The following is a 15,263-nucleotide window of genomic DNA, read 5'->3' on the forward strand; positions in this document are numbered from 1 at the left end:
ACTGGGATTCAATCATTTCAGCATTATCAACTTCATTACTTTAAAATCATTGAGTCACGACAGTGCACCAGGAAGTTTTATGTACATTCAAAACTTTATTCATGGTATAGTGAGTGTAGAAAGCCTCTTCTTACTCTAAGCAAACGGTTCATTTAACTACACACAGAGAAAGGTCACTGAATCAATTAGAAACAAAAGCATCTTATTTTTCATCACGATCCTTCAAAGACACCCAGAGTGAGCTTCAATACAAATTTCAAACATTCACCTGATTTTAAGACCATCAGTTAGTGTTTCTGTACATATGTGGAAATAGTGTGCAGAGGTGATATGTGTTGTATTTCTGTGGTTTAAATGCACAATATGCAGGTCACATTCATGTTTACTGCAGGTGGAGGCGTAAATCACTTAATTTAGGGGAGAGGGCAAGGTGCTGATGTGAGATGTGGTCATCCTCCCGTTGTTAATGCTATGTCTTCCCCTCTGTGACGATTAAGAGACTTTACAACAGATGTGCAGATGACACTGTACATGTATACACAGGAAATGTAGAAAAATATAATGTGCACGCGTGATTTGGTGAGGAACTGGAGAGGAGATTGGACCATCAAGAAAATTGCTCTGATCTTTGTAGAACTATCGAGTCCCATCCGTTCCCATCATCGGATACTTGCGCTGACTCCAAAATGCTGCACTGTACAATATTGCTGACACAGCCATAAAGACAGGCTAAACATGAGAGATGGGGGGAATGAGGGGGAAAGACTGAGCTTGATAATGAAACTGCATTAATGCGAACTGGATCTCCATCTTCCAAATACTTACAATCAAGAGAGAAATTGGAATGAAAAAACAATCTGGAATGACACACTATCAGAGAAACCTTCTTCCTGGAGTTTAAACCATGATCCTCATTCTAATAAAAACCCAATGTGCAGCAACAGTGAACTGGCATCAGGGACTTAACAGTAATAATATTTGGTAATAATAATAATCAGACTTCCAAAATGACAAAGAGTGCATAGAACGCAAACAGTAACACGATCGTCTTCCTTTCGGATACTATTACACTTCATATATTACATACAGTATAGAGCGTTTTGCCCATGCAGCTAACACAACAGTGAAGCATGGAGATGAGCATAAAGAGAAACGATTGAGTTAAAGCAAGTCTGTGTGAGCACGAAGCAGACCAGATTCTGAATACTCTTTTTCTTCTCCATATCACAAGATCACAAAGAAGACACTACAAATGTACAATCCTGCTAAAATATCTAGGAAGAGGACCTCAACATACAGTTAACTGTATCTGTCATCAATATTGCCATGCACTACATATACTTACAGCTAATCTCTGTCTTAATATATTACACATTAAAAAAAAATCTGAAAACAAAACATTCGTTTTTTTTAAGTTTTACACATTTTGATAATGTATATTTTTTCAGACATTTTTTTAATTGTTTTTTGAAAAACAAACCTGACACAATTGGGCTTTAATCGTGCGGAGAGGAGCTCTGAGCCCCTCCTCCCGGTGCCAGCTCTAAGAGCTGTTATGTCATCAAACAGCACAGCTGTCATCTGAGAGCAGGGGAACAGGGTCGTGTGGGACAGTTTGAGGAAACGAGGAAACAAAGAAAGAAAAAAAACAGCTGGACTGACGAAGGAGAGACATGGAATTAATCGGGGTTAACATATTTCTGCTCTCTGGTACTGCACTGACTTTATGTAAATAGTCAACAGGGTGGTGGCTGTTCAATACAAACACTGTGATGTTTTTGTTCTCATTGGCTGAATCGGGTAGTTGAGACAGGGTACCCTTGTCTGAACAAATGCAGGTAAATGTAAGCTGTGTGTGTTCCTCTGTACAACCAAGGGATCAGGAATGAAGAAGATTTGTTCCATGTCAGTTTCCTTTAGCCTAAACCCCTCACTGAGACATAGACTGTATCCTTCACTAACTTTAAAACAAGATAAAAAACCAGCCTGTGTCTTGTCTTCACGCCTTCCCTCCCCCCACCCCGCAACAAGGTGAGAAATGGAAGTTTGTCAGAGCTGAGGGCAAAAGACCTGAGTGGAACAGACCCTTCGAGTGGTGAGAGTGTGTGGTTGGGATATGCCTGAAGAAAATGTTGAGCAGTTCTTTAATTCTGCATCTGCTCGAAGAACTTGTAGGTGGGGTTTTCGTAGCCGTTCTGCTGCATCTTAGCCAGATGACGCTCCTCTGGTGTCACTGCTGCATCCACCTGCAAACACAGAGACAACAAAAAGGCCAGTAAAACAAAAGGAGAGACGGGGGAAATAGTGATTTCTGTGCTGCATGTTCATCCAGCTCTTTTCCTTACCTCGATTACGCCGTGGTGAATAGACGTATACTGTTTCTTCCTCAGCATCACCAAGGTAATGACAATGACAGTTGCTATGACAACCCCTCCAACCATAAGTCCAATAATGGCACCTTTATTGGACCCCACATCTTCAGCGAAAAACACCTACCATTAGAAGAAAAAAAAAAAAAGAGTTATTGCGCACGAAGCACAGGCCACTGCAGGACCAGAACAATGAGTCTGTAATGTCGAAATCAAATGGTTTTCATCACCAGTTTCTGATGGTACACTTCATAACCAGCATTTTGCCTCTCTTCAGTCTCCATCCGCACTTTTGGCATCTCCTCTGGTTTCAGGGCAGACACTGACAGGACCAGAGCAAGCACAGACAAAGTGAGTTAAAAGAACAAACATGCACAAAGTCAAGTAGGTGTGCATTAACATTTCTTTGTCCTAAATACAAGATTATATTTGTTTTTGTGTTGTGTCCAATAAACAAAGTGAACACACACAAGGGCAAATAGGAAATTAAGATAAGGGCAAACTCAAGAATGCAGGAATTATTACAGACATATCTTGATATTAAAGTTACCTATTAATAAACTGATGTCATTTTCAATTGGTCAATATGGGTTTTAGTTGTTCACATTTTACATGGATGTACATCATATTCACATCATGTGGAATAAAGTCTTCTATACGATTTATTTTGATTTAGCTGGAGGAAGTTTTGGGACAAATATTAGTTTCTTGCCCTCCAAAGTCCATCTCCTCCCTACAGAACAGCTTTGGCCTCCATTTAAAAAAGTCAGGTCCTTCCTCTCTTGCAAAGACTACCACATGCATTTATACCATCATGTCTTAACTACTGTAAATGAGATGGCCACCTTTACTGGGCACCTTTACTTCTATTTCTGAATTACTGCTCCTCAATGAGCCTCAGCCTCAAATCCTCAGATTCCATATGTCCGTGGCTGTGACATGCAAAGACGTGAAGCTATGTACCAAGAGAGGTGGTGACAAAGAGTACGAGTATGACTCACCAGGTCGTGTTGGTAGTCCTCTGTCTGGAATTGGACGAGCATCAACAGGCTCAACTGAATCAAAAGAGAATAAATAAAAGAGAATAAAATGATAAATAATCTCATCAATGACTCAGTTTGTCAAATGGTATCTCATTGACTACACTACACACAAAATTATTTTTTGTTGTGTTTAAACTCAGGTTAATTTATATGGAGAATATCTAATTTTGTAACTCATCAACGAATCTCTGTGTATTTCCATTTCAATGGTGTGTGTGTGTGTGTGTGTTACCGTGGTTCTCTGTGTTGGGCTGATTGAAACTCTCAGGGTGGATGAAGCCGAGTCCGTCCAGGCCAGGGTCCATGGGAGCAGAGCTGTAGGCCTGATCAGGCATCAGAGCGTCGTTACCGTAGCTCACCCTGCCGTCCACCTGCAAACACAACAGAGCATTGATATCAGGAAGGGTTTCTTTGAAAATGTAATCCAATCCTGATGATTATCTGCTCAAAACGGACATCTCTCATGCTTGCTGATGTATAGTGGCTAAAACACTTGCAGCTTTAATCTGGTTTGCCCTTTAGATACAGTATCCTGTCAAATTAACTGTTTGATTTCTATTTGACTTCTATTCAATCGCTGTGCCAGATAACACTCACAACTATTTGTGATCAGCTTAGTCACTGAAACTGGGAAAACACCCTTTGTCTCTGCCCCCTTGGCATTTCTTTGTTTTCTGCAGCTAGCCTGTCTGAGCAGGACTGTGTTGACTTTGTCTTTTATCATTCGTAGAGGGTAGAGGTGAATCTATTTATATATACATGAGAGGGAGGGTTTATACAGAACGGGCTCTACGCATATGAGAGTGGGTGCAGCTCGACTCACCCGCCCGTCGCTCTGCAGAGAAGAGACTTGCTGAGACAGCTCCGACTGAACTCTCTGCATTATCACCGCTAAGAAGGAAAAACGGAAAGTGAGCGAGAGAGAGACACTGTGATGACAGCTGGGGGAGAGAAAAAAGTGGGAGTGAGAGGGATTTTCAAAATGCATGCCAAGTGAAGTCCAAACAGCATCCTGATTATTAAAGACAGCCTGTAAAGATGCTGCGCTATCAGCACGCCATTCATCACTGGACCCAGGGCACGCTGTAAAACTGGTTTTCATCCTCTCTCAGCACTACAGGAGGCTGCAGGATTACTTCATTAGTGCAGTATCGATTCTCCCAAAGCACATTTAAGGTGGTTTAATTGGACCCCTTCCTTGGTAATGAGAAGATTGAGATTGCAACAGGTTCATGAAAGGTCTCTGAAAGCACATTTTCAAAGCCGGCAGACGTTAACTTAAATGAACAGATTGATACTTTGGAAAATATGCTGATCTGCTGTCTTGCCCAGTGTTAGATAAGAAGATGAACCAGTCACCTACCAGTCCATTGAATATGCAGTTAACTTGGCTGGGGTCTGGGGTCCATGGGAAGTGCGCACGAGTTCCCATGGACCCCTTCGTAGAACCACATCTCGACAATTGTGGTTTTTGAACAGATAACACAAACAAGATGTAAAGTAGTGATTGGTGAGGTTTAAAGGTGCTGGTAGGTGAATTTTTATTTTGACTGCTTCTAGCCTTTATGACAAGCTAAGCTAACCACCTGCTGGATGTTAAAAGAATGGCATTGATCCTCATGGCTAAGAAGGTCAAACATCAAAATGTCACCGTCTTCCCTAAGTTTTTTCAAAAATCAGAACACAAATCTGTGTCTGTCATCTTATTGTGCATAAAATATATGATATCATCCCATAAATCACTAAATGAAAGAATTAAGTTTTTTTTTTTTACCAACAATATAACCTTTACTTTCTTTTATTGATAGAGGACTCCTCCCATACATGTAGATATGTTGACACTGCTACATTAAAGAGAATTTAGATCCAAAGAAGTGAATCCTGCACGAGTCCATTAAGAATAAAGAATGAAGATGACACTTACCAACTTGGTTCTGGATCTCATTAGCCACAGTGGGCACTTTGTAGAGGAGACCCAATGACTGATTCATCCTCTCATCTATCACACGGAGATGAGTCAAAACCTAAAAAGGTCGAAAGAAACTGAATTAGTTCCAGTACAAACACTAAAAATGGTTAAAAATTGTAGATCCTCAAATTCATTAGACATAACCCTGTATGTGAAAATGTACTAAAATATATATCACTTAATTGTAGCCTTCTTTTCAAACATTTAAAATCTTTCTGTCCTGTTCAAGTTTTACCGCAGTGACGCATGTACCTGAGGTCGGATCTGCGCAGCCCTCTTGGGATCGACTGTACGGACATGCTCGTAGTGTTTGAGCGTGTGCTGCCTGTCTTTCTGTTCAGCACGGACGTACTTCTTCAGCAGACTCAACACCTGACGAGCCTGGTGGTGGAAGTGATTTATGGTGTTAGTGTATAAATGAATTCCTATGAACACACCCAATGCCCGTATGTCATAAATATTGTCTTGATTGAGAAAGTGCAAAGGTGTGCTTGTGGCTATGTGTAAACATGCACTTTTACCCGTGGAGGGCTGGCCTGCAGGGCACTCAGGTAGTTTTCCAGAGTCTGGCGTCGGCGGCTGTTGAGCAGAGCTTCCACTCGGGCCATGTGGGTTTCAACCAGCTGCTGCCTCTCTCCTTCTGCCTCCTGCTCCAAAGCCTCCACCTTCTCCTGGAAGTGCTGCGGAGCAAAGATGGGGTTGAAAATGTATTTTTTTTTCCTTTTCAAATTTTAATCTGGTTTCTCTGCTCATCTCGATAATAACCTTACACTGAAAATGATACATATTCCAAGTTCTAATCCAATACATGTCAAAACATGAAATATAAAAAAATGTAAATGACTCATATTAGAACCTCAGGGCATAATATATCTTAATGTGCTGAATACAACACTTGATCATTATGTTGTCATCAGTAGTAAATAATAAAGGAATAAATTGGCAAAAACCACTGATTTGAAGCTTGAGGCTCATGTTTCACATTGATTTTCATTCATAACATCTGCACGAGATTACAACAGGTTCATGAAAGGTCTCTGAAAGCACATTTTCAAAGCCGGCAGACGTTAATTTAAATGAACAGATTGATACTTTGGAAAATATGCTGATCTGCTGTCTTGCCAAGTGTTAGATAAGAAGATGAACCAGTCACCTACCAGTCCATTGAATATGCAGTTAACTTGGCTGGGGTCTGGGGTCCATGGGAAGTGCGCACGAGTTCCCATGGACCCCTTCGTAGAACCACATCTCGACAATTGTGGTTTTTGAACAGATAACACAAACAAGATGTAAAGTAGTGACTGGTGAGGTTTAAAGGTGCTGGTAGGTGAATTTTTATTTTGACTGCTTCTAGCCTTTATGCTAGAAGCAGCTAACCACCTGCTAGCTAAGCTAACCACCTGCTGGATTTTAAAAGAATGGCATTGATCCTCATGGCTAAGGTCAAACATCAAAATGTCACCGTCTTCCCTAAGTTTTTTCAAAAATCAGAACACAAATCTTTGAAAATTATACATATTCCAAGTTCTAATCTTGCGTTCATGTGTCCAATACATGTCAAAACATGAAATATAAAAACATTTCAATGCCTCATAAGAACATCAGGGCATAATATATCTTAATGTGCTGAATACGACACTTGATCATTATGTTGTCATCAGTAGTAATTAATAAAGGAATAGCTTGAGGGTAATGTCTTGCATTGACTTTCATTTAACTCCAAGAGGATGCGGCTCAAATGTTTTCATTCAAAGTAGTATTGACATTTACAAATGATGATATAAAACAAACACAATAACAGCAGAGGTTGTGTTGTGTGTGTGTCCTACCTGGATAACAGCTTTCTTGTCGGCACGAGGAAGGTTCTTGGCCTGTCTCTCTGCCTCCTCCCACTCCCTCATCACCTGGACAACGAATCACATCAGGCACAAAAAACACCATTTTATGGCCTTGTCACATGACAGTGGAAAAAGTCATGTTTAGGATGTAAATGTCAACACACACACACACACACACACACACACACACACACACACACACACACACACACACACACACACACACACACACACACACACACACACACACACACACACACACACACACACACACACACACACACACACCTGGGACATCTTTTCACGGTGTTTGGCCTCCAGGCTTTCCTTGGCTTTCTGGAAGTCAAAGTGTTCACTGTCGTCGCCAGGGGTTTCAAGGTACTGATCCACAGCGTCTGGAGGACTGGGGGCCATGGTGGGCACTGAGGGAGAACAAACAAGGAAGTGTCAGGTGCAGGGCAGTGGCGAAAACAGTCTGATGTAAGGCAGAGTGACTGGAACACGAGTAAAGAGGAAGAACATGAGTAAAGAGGATGCAAGAACAGTAAATGCAGAACAACACTGACCTCAGTGAGTCTAAAGCACAGATTTCTATAAAGGCTTATGACAGAATTTAAAAGACAGTGAAATCTGCAATAAGTTTAAATGCATGTTAATAACATATAATATGTTAGATACACACAGAAACATGCTAGTTTAAGAGAGATGCAGATTGTAAGGGGAGTGAAGGTGATAGGTTTTCCAGTGTAAGTGTGTTTATATGTCCGCCTGTGCCTTTGTTTGACGTGGGAGCCTGGAGATAAGATGAAAAGTGTTGAGTCAGGATCAGGGCAGTCGCTGCACCACTGAGGAGTGTGGTGCTTCTCTGGGTGGAAACAGCAACTCAGCCCATTAATCTTTAACAACACTTTGTCCTATTCACAAGCACAGACACACTTAGCTAGTCGTGTTGATGACACTGTTACAGACCGACAAGTTAGGTTAGACTCCTGTACAACAGCAGCAGCAAACAAAAGACCTTGCAACTGGAATGCATGCAAGCATACGTGTACATAGATGCATGTACACATACGATGACATATAAGGTTCAGTATTTATGCACCATGTCCACATGCTGTAAGAAGTATCCGTTAGTGTGACTGGTTAGAAAATGATGAAAAGAATCATTAAATTATATGGAAGTGGATGACCGGCTTCATGGGTGAGTAACAGGCTGAGCATCATGGCTGCTTTCCAACAGGAACACTCACTCGATCCAATTGCCTTTTTCACTCCTTTCATTTCACTGCAGAGTTCAAACAAACTTAAGACCCTAGTTATGTGAAATAGTATTGATCCAAATAACAAGCATTGTCTGATTAAGTATTCACATTAGTCAACTGAACTGTTTCTAAATTATGATCCACATGGACACTGTAGTTTATATTTAAGTCAATCCCACATACACCAATCTGGCTGCCACAAATACTAGAGAACTAAACTGTGTATTAATCAACGGCTGAAAGTAGTCCCCAACAGATTCTCTATTTACAACTCTTTTGGCAATGTTTGCTAAAACCTTAACATTTCCAGCTGCTTTAATAAGATAATAATATAGCCCCTTTAAAAAATGTAAAGACTGGCTCAACATTGTGGGAGTTAATTTATTCATAATCTTGTCTAAAGCTGGAGGAGAAAATCAATCCCCTCTTCTGCTAAATATGAAGCTACCGCTAGCAACCAGTTAGCTTAGCTTAGAACAAAGAATCATTTCTTGAGATTTTTTGAAAATAGGAAATTATCCTGCAATGCTCAACGCAGAACTAGAGGATGAGCAACCGGATCCACTTGTTAGTGCTCTGTGTGGTTAAGAGCCATCAGACACATGTGATAGAGAGAAACAGAGACAGCGAATGAGACACAGAGACGATCTGCAGTAGCCTGAGGACAGGAATCAGGCTTGTGGTGCAGACACTTCAGGGTTTAGATGACTCTGGTCCTTGGACTTACACGAGCTGCTGCAGACAGCAAGGCAGTACTCCTCCGACTCAAAGTTATTCCTGTTGCCCCCACAGCCCCCAAACAAGAAGGGAGCACAGCGGCCCTTCGCAGGCACGAAGTACCAGCGCTCCAGCATGGCCTGACAAGGGCCTGACTCAGCACGAGCCCAACAGACAGCTGAGGTATGTGCACACAGGCAAACGCAAATTAAAAATTAATGAAAAATTGTGGGCTTCTGAATTTCATGGAAAACATAAAAATGTGGCATGTTACGTGGCCAACAAACATTTTCCGTAAAAAACATCCACAGACTGAACTCATGTAAACAATGGGTTTGTGATCGCTTGAGTTTTTACCTCGAACAACTTCTTCAACTGATTCAGTGGTTGTCGTGGTAGTGGTGGTCATGTCAATGTTAGCATTGCGCTCATCGCTATCCCGTTCATCGGTCGCATCGTCTTCGTCATCCTCGTCCTCCTCATCATCTTCGTCATCGTCTCCGTTTTCGTCCCTTTCATAGGTTTCCGCCTGTTCATCCTCGTCTTCGTCATCTTCTGTAGTGGCGGGCTCTGTGTCTGCTGGACGTGCCATGCTGGGAAGAGAGTGGCTGGTTCAGCATTTGTATCAACAAGTGTGTGTATATGTGTGTGCACATGTGTTGCTGGTGATGATGATACCTGTTATCAGAGTATTCGGCCTCGGCTCCACCCCACCAGATGTCAGACACCTCCCCGTCTACCTCAGTGCTTTCCGTCTCTCGTTCTGCCTCCGCCGGACAGCAGACAAACTCCACCCCTCGGAAACGGTCAATGCCACATGGCAACAGCATCCCGTAGTCATGGAGATTCATTGTGCGGTCTCCACAGGACTAATTTTAATAACAGACATTAAACAGGTTTTCTCAGCCTCAATTTCTCACATATGAACAACATCCAAAGTGAAATCGGAAAACATTCAGTTACTTCAGTCCTCATACTGTAATTGTTTCTGGGGGTGACTGCACATTGAAGTACCATCAGAAATAATAATAAAGAATAATAAATAAAGAATGAAAGAAACACAATCAAAACAAAGTGGCAATGTAGTTTTACAGCCGATACGAGGGGTGGGAGGATGAAATTAAGGAGTGCTGAGTCACAGTGTGAGCCTACAGAGGACTAGAAGAAAAGGGACAAGTGGAATGAAAAAGCCACCGGTACATATAATGATACTGGGAGCATAAAAAAACGACACGAAGTTCATGTGTTATGATGAAATGCTATCTTGTTTCTTCTCACCTCTTTGGCTACTGTGTGCCAGTGCAGGTGGCTCTCACACTGGTCCATTCGCTCCTGGTGCAGGAACTTACACTTGTCTGGGACGAGCAGGGCATCGCTCACAAACTCCCCAACTGCAACGTGAACATGGATTTGTCCGTCACACGAAGTTAGTGCCCTCATTCACACATGCAATCCTGCACACAAACACGCCAAGTAACATACACCTTTATAAGTAAAGCTGCTTACCCAGGCAGCGGTATGGCACCACAATGTGTGTGTGACTGCGGTACTGCTTGCGGCCTTTCTTGCTCCAGTTCTGGATGCTGACGGGCTGATTGGCCTCCACAACATTAGTGATCTGCAACTCTGGGTACACCTGGGGTCCAGTGAGAGATTGTTATGTTCTTTGTCATTACATTACCTGCCTTTCTCTTTTGTCTGCTTGCTAGGTTGCTGATTCTGTGCATGTGTCCCTATCTCTATCTGTCTCTGCTTAAATACCTCTTGGCAGTACTGCAGGATTCCCTCCTTGGTGCCAATGCAGCTCTTGGTGCCGGAAGGGTCAGACTCCCATTTGCCCGTCTGTACATCGATGTGCATGTTGAGCTTTCCACAGAACATGGCCACCTGGGGCTCAGTTAGCAAACCCAGGGAGTCATCCGCGGGCACCTGGTCATACAAAGGGAAAGAAAAGACAACAATCAAGACCGTTTGCACCAAACTGGCTTAAGTATCACTTAACCGCAAAAATCTCCTGAAGCAGCTTATGTATATTTAGATCCCCTCAGTTTATTCTACGTCCTTTCACATACAATCCTGGACATACATCTGTCTCTCTACATAGAACAAGAACAATCCTCATCAGAAGGATAAAGGCCTCTTTGAATCATTTCATTATACCACTGTACATCTAAGTTATTATATGAATAAACAAATAAGATCATTACTGGTTCAAGACTAAGCAAGGCTAGGTACTAAGTTTTATCCCATTGAGCGCATAAGCCAGAGAGCTAAGTATTAAAGCTGCTGTGCAGCACATGTCCCCTCTGTTAGCTTGTCTTAAGAGGCTTTATCTTTCCTATATGAAAGTGCAATGAGAGTGTAGTTAAGACAATACAGCCTATTCTTAAAACTTATTCAACCACAACTATCAAACCCAGCTGTTGGCAACTTCTTTGATCTGTTCCACCTGTTCAATAGGATATTGAATATCGCTCTCTGCACTCACTCTTCTCCTTCATTCAGGTTTGGGAGAAATAGAAGTTACACTCTGTTTTGCCTTTCAAATCCTTTTTTTCAAGCTGACAAAAGCCTACAAACCATCTTCTGTCAGTCTTTAAATTACTAATTCCAATTTGAGGCAATGTCTGCCAGTGAAGTTCTGCATAATATTAGCTTCCTGTGAGTGTAATAGATTATAATTATTCATCTCTGCTAAAACGGTTTTCTGACCTTTAGTGCATAATATTTTCCATTTATTTATATAAATGTACGATTCCATTTTCTATTTGAACATCTTGGCATGTCCACTTCGCTCATGCTGTTTAAATAAAAATGGAAAAACTGCAGCCGTAAGCAGTGAGAGCTTGAACCAATGCTTGGTTGAGGACAAGGAGTGTTATGTCAACATGTTGCAGGCTACAGGAAATAAAACAAAATGAGGTTTAAAGACTCTGTGGTCGCAACTCAGAATGGTCGGGTTAACCTCCCAGAACCCAATCTTTTGTTTGGAATGCGTTGTAATTTCTCCGAGCTGTTTGGGATAAGTAGGACTTTATAAGTATTAAAAACTAGTTTTGTCTCGTATTTGAACACCAAGTAAGTAAGTCACCAGTGTGTAACAAAACAATCTGGTTATTCCAATGCCTACTGTGCAAGAACAAAATGGCAAATAACACCACATTTGTGCCACACCTATATACATTTTCCATTAGCTTTAAACCCCGATAAATCTACGTTTAAGCCCATTAGAGGATATTGAGCTAAACAGCTTTAACAGTTTTTAAGGAAAGTCTGATGTGTCCTGCATAATTGGTTCTGTGAACATTTTTCACTGCAGCAACCAGGGGTTTGGCTGAGGACTCTGCAGCTGCTGTGTCTGCTCTTCAGAGAAACTCTCCCTAAATAACTTGCATCCACAAACGCAGCATGCATGTGGAAATAAAACACACGGTGTGTCTAATAATTCGCAATGTCTGCCTCGGTCATCCCTTTCCCAGCTGATCCTTAGCTGCATGTTTGTCCACGGTCCAGCAGCAGTAAGCTGCGGGCGCCATCTTGCTTGTGTCAAACTAAAAAAAAAAGGCTGCATCCTTTATTTTTCCATTCTCCTCAGATGTCTCACCACAGCTGCTCGACCCACAGCAGAACCCACAACACAATCCACATCAGCACAACTGAAAAACAACGTCGCTGTCGGGAGGGTGTTCAGGGCTCTTCAGTTGTATTCGACGTGGTTGTAGCTGCTGTATTTTCTCGTTTGTCTAAACCCGACAACATCTTTCTACACGACTGACATGTTAGCAGATAGCGGTTGCCATGCCAATCCGTGCCATTTTCTGGACAAAGCTAGCTAATGTTAGCTTCCTAGATCCTATTCACAGCCCTGGCTATGGGATGTAACCCAGCTCTTTGGCCAGCTGCAGAAGATAACAGTGGCTCGGTATCATAACAAAAGTGAGATTTAAAAAAAAAAAAGATATCATCATGAGATAAACAAAAACATGTCTGACATGAGCCAGGCTGTGACATCTAAACGACAGGGCCTGGTAGCATCGCTTTGCTAATTCTGCGCAGTAAATACGTGAACCCGGTGAAACCCGGTGACTCAAGGCGTTTAAACCCGTCGGCGGACCACCATTTACAGGGTCCCGCTCCGTGAGGGTGTCGGAGGTGCCTGGGGGTCACGTCAGCGGGGGGACGGTTTACACAACATCCCTGACGTGTTAGCACATTTGAACTTTAGAACAATAACTCCAGTCACGTTCACATTTTAACCGTTATTTTTAGTACGCCATTGCCACTGCCCGTCCGTCCAGCTGGAGGCCGCTGCGGCTTCACGCAGGCCCCGGCCTCAGATGAGCGGAGCTGGTGGGGGGACAGCTCAGCGACTCCCCCACGTTCCTCCGTCTGTACTCACCTCGGCTGAAAGCGTCAAGGTCGCCACCAGTAACAGCAAGAACGCCGTGTGCTCTCCCATGGCTTCCTCCTGCTGACCCCCGCTGTGTTCACGATGTCTGCGCTAGTGGACAGGTGTGGATGAATGCATATACACGTAGAGGCGGACGGTCGCGTGTGTGTGTGTTTGTCGACGCGGCGGAAGCCCGAGTGTTCCGATCCCGATCCCGCTGCTTCCTCCCGGTTGAGCTCCTGAGCTCCTGAAGGTGGCGATGGCGTGACGCTGCGTCCAGGGGGCGTGGGCGAGGGAGCGTGCTGGTTGGAGGGACATAAATATCTGATCGATGAGGTAGATCAGTATGGAAGAACATAACTGCCTAAAAGCTCAATCAAAATGATGAGATAAAAAAAAACACGAAATTATTAGATAAAAAAATAAATAATGATGAGATAGTGCGTCTCAGAATGATACAATAGTAAGAGAAAATCATGAATCAGTCATATTTATGAGCTTGTAAGTCGCAGAATTGTAAGATAGTAGGTTAGTAAAGTAAGTAAATCCTGATTATGAGATCCAATTAATTATAAAATAGCAAATTGAAATTATTAGTTAGTTATTATTGTTTTGAGTTTATACGTCTTTAATCTGAGTTAGTAAGTCGTTATTTTGAGATAATAATTTATTATTTTGAGTTACTTATTCATTATCATGAGGTTGAGAGTCATTACTTTTGTGATATTAAGTAATTATTTGGAGTTAGAAAGTCATCATTTCTTTAACAAAGTGGCAGAAATGATCCTGTTATAATCTGCCAGTGTTGTATGATTTTGGTTCCTGCGATGCTCAAATTAACTTAGTTTAATATATTTGTAAATCAGAAGAAGGCATTTAATCCAAACTCTCAGCAGTTCCCTTTATGGGTTTTCCTGCGGAAACTCAAGACTCTCCTCCGTCGCCATAAAGACAATCAATGGTTTCACTTTCACCCACACTGTTCACAGAAGACGTGTGTGAATGGTTCGTTCCTGTTCCCTGAAGCCTGGGATTTTCCACCACTTACACAACCTTTTGACAGATCTTGACATTTAATCCAAGGAATCAAACAACATCACACAGATTGGACTAATTTCTACAGCTTCATCAGTGAACATGAGGAGATTTCTGGGAGTGTTAATGGTGTTAGCTGTCTCAGGTAAGCGTTCATGGTTCAAACTGCTCAGTAGAGTTTGACACTATCTTCCGCTGTGGAATGACTGTAGGCGTGGCTTGTAAATTATTATATGTCTTTAATGCATGCTAACTTTAACTTTTATGCACAGGTGAATGTTATTGATGTACAAAATTATGAAATTATTATACCTTGACAAAATAAGAGTAAAATAATAATACATCGATGATGTCATAGTAATATGAGATTGTAAGATGGGATGTGTATAATATATTTATTGTTGTGTAACTATTAACATCAATGCTATAAAGAAGAACATATACAAGTAGTTTATTTTCAAAGCAGCAGGGAAACTTGTGTTTTCAAAGTATTACAGTGTATGTGTTGATCAGGTCTATCGTCTATGTTCCACAGCGAATGACGAGGACCCAATCGTACGCTCCGCAGGAGAGAGTGTCCGTCTGCCATGCAACTGCACAGGCAGAAACACGGACAAAGAATTTAAGTGGCAAATGGAAT

General features: G+C 42.0%; 1 protein-coding gene across 2 annotated transcripts; it reads right to left on the reverse strand.

The window, feature by feature from the left end:
• Window positions 1-75: 75 nt before the first annotated feature.
• Window positions 76-13,848, reverse strand: LOC118119675 (amyloid-beta A4 protein). Of its 2 annotated transcripts, XM_035173823.2 has the most exons (18): window positions 13,598-13,848; window positions 10,960-11,127; window positions 10,705-10,834; window positions 10,477-10,589; window positions 9,877-10,067; window positions 9,556-9,791; window positions 9,209-9,376; window positions 7,508-7,641; window positions 7,211-7,285; window positions 5,903-6,061; window positions 5,634-5,762; window positions 5,337-5,436; window positions 4,236-4,303; window positions 3,645-3,783; window positions 3,371-3,424; window positions 2,600-2,691; window positions 2,346-2,492; window positions 76-2,246 (listed from the first exon to the last, which is right to left on the reverse strand). In XM_035173823.2, the coding sequence occupies exons 1-18, from the start codon at window positions 13,655-13,657 to the stop codon at window positions 2,145-2,147; spliced, it is 2,265 nt and encodes a 754-aa protein (XP_035029714.1). In that variant the 5' UTR covers window positions 13,658-13,848; the 3' UTR covers window positions 76-2,144. The 2 variants fall into 2 exon arrangements, with proteins under 2 accessions (XP_035029714.1, XP_035029715.1); XM_035173824.2 differs by lacking the exon at window positions 9,209-9,376 and having other exon boundaries at window positions 13,598-13,847.
• Between the last annotated feature and the right edge of the window lie 1,415 nt (window positions 13,849-15,263).

The sequence above is a fragment of the Hippoglossus stenolepis genome, chromosome 13 (genome assembly GCF_022539355.2).
Source record: "Hippoglossus stenolepis isolate QCI-W04-F060 chromosome 13, HSTE1.2, whole genome shotgun sequence".
Lineage (NCBI taxonomy): Eukaryota > Metazoa > Chordata > Actinopteri > Pleuronectiformes > Pleuronectidae > Hippoglossus > Hippoglossus stenolepis.

What these genes read in the sequence shown, in the direction of transcription:
- LOC118119675 (XM_035173823.2), bottom strand. Translation starts at nt 13,657, where the DNA reads ATGGGAGAGCACACGGCGTTCTTGCTGTTACTGGTGGCGACCTTGACG. An exon ending in TGCAGGCCAGCCCTCCACGG is followed by an intron (nt 5,763 to 5,902) that starts GTAAAAGTGCAT and finishes TTCCACCACCAG; the next exon opens with GCTCGTCAGGTGTTGAGTCT. An exon ending in TGAGATCCAGAACCAAGTTG is followed by an intron (nt 4,304 to 5,336) that starts GTAAGTGTCATC and finishes TTTCCTTCTTAG; the next exon opens with CGGTGATAATGCAGAGAGTT.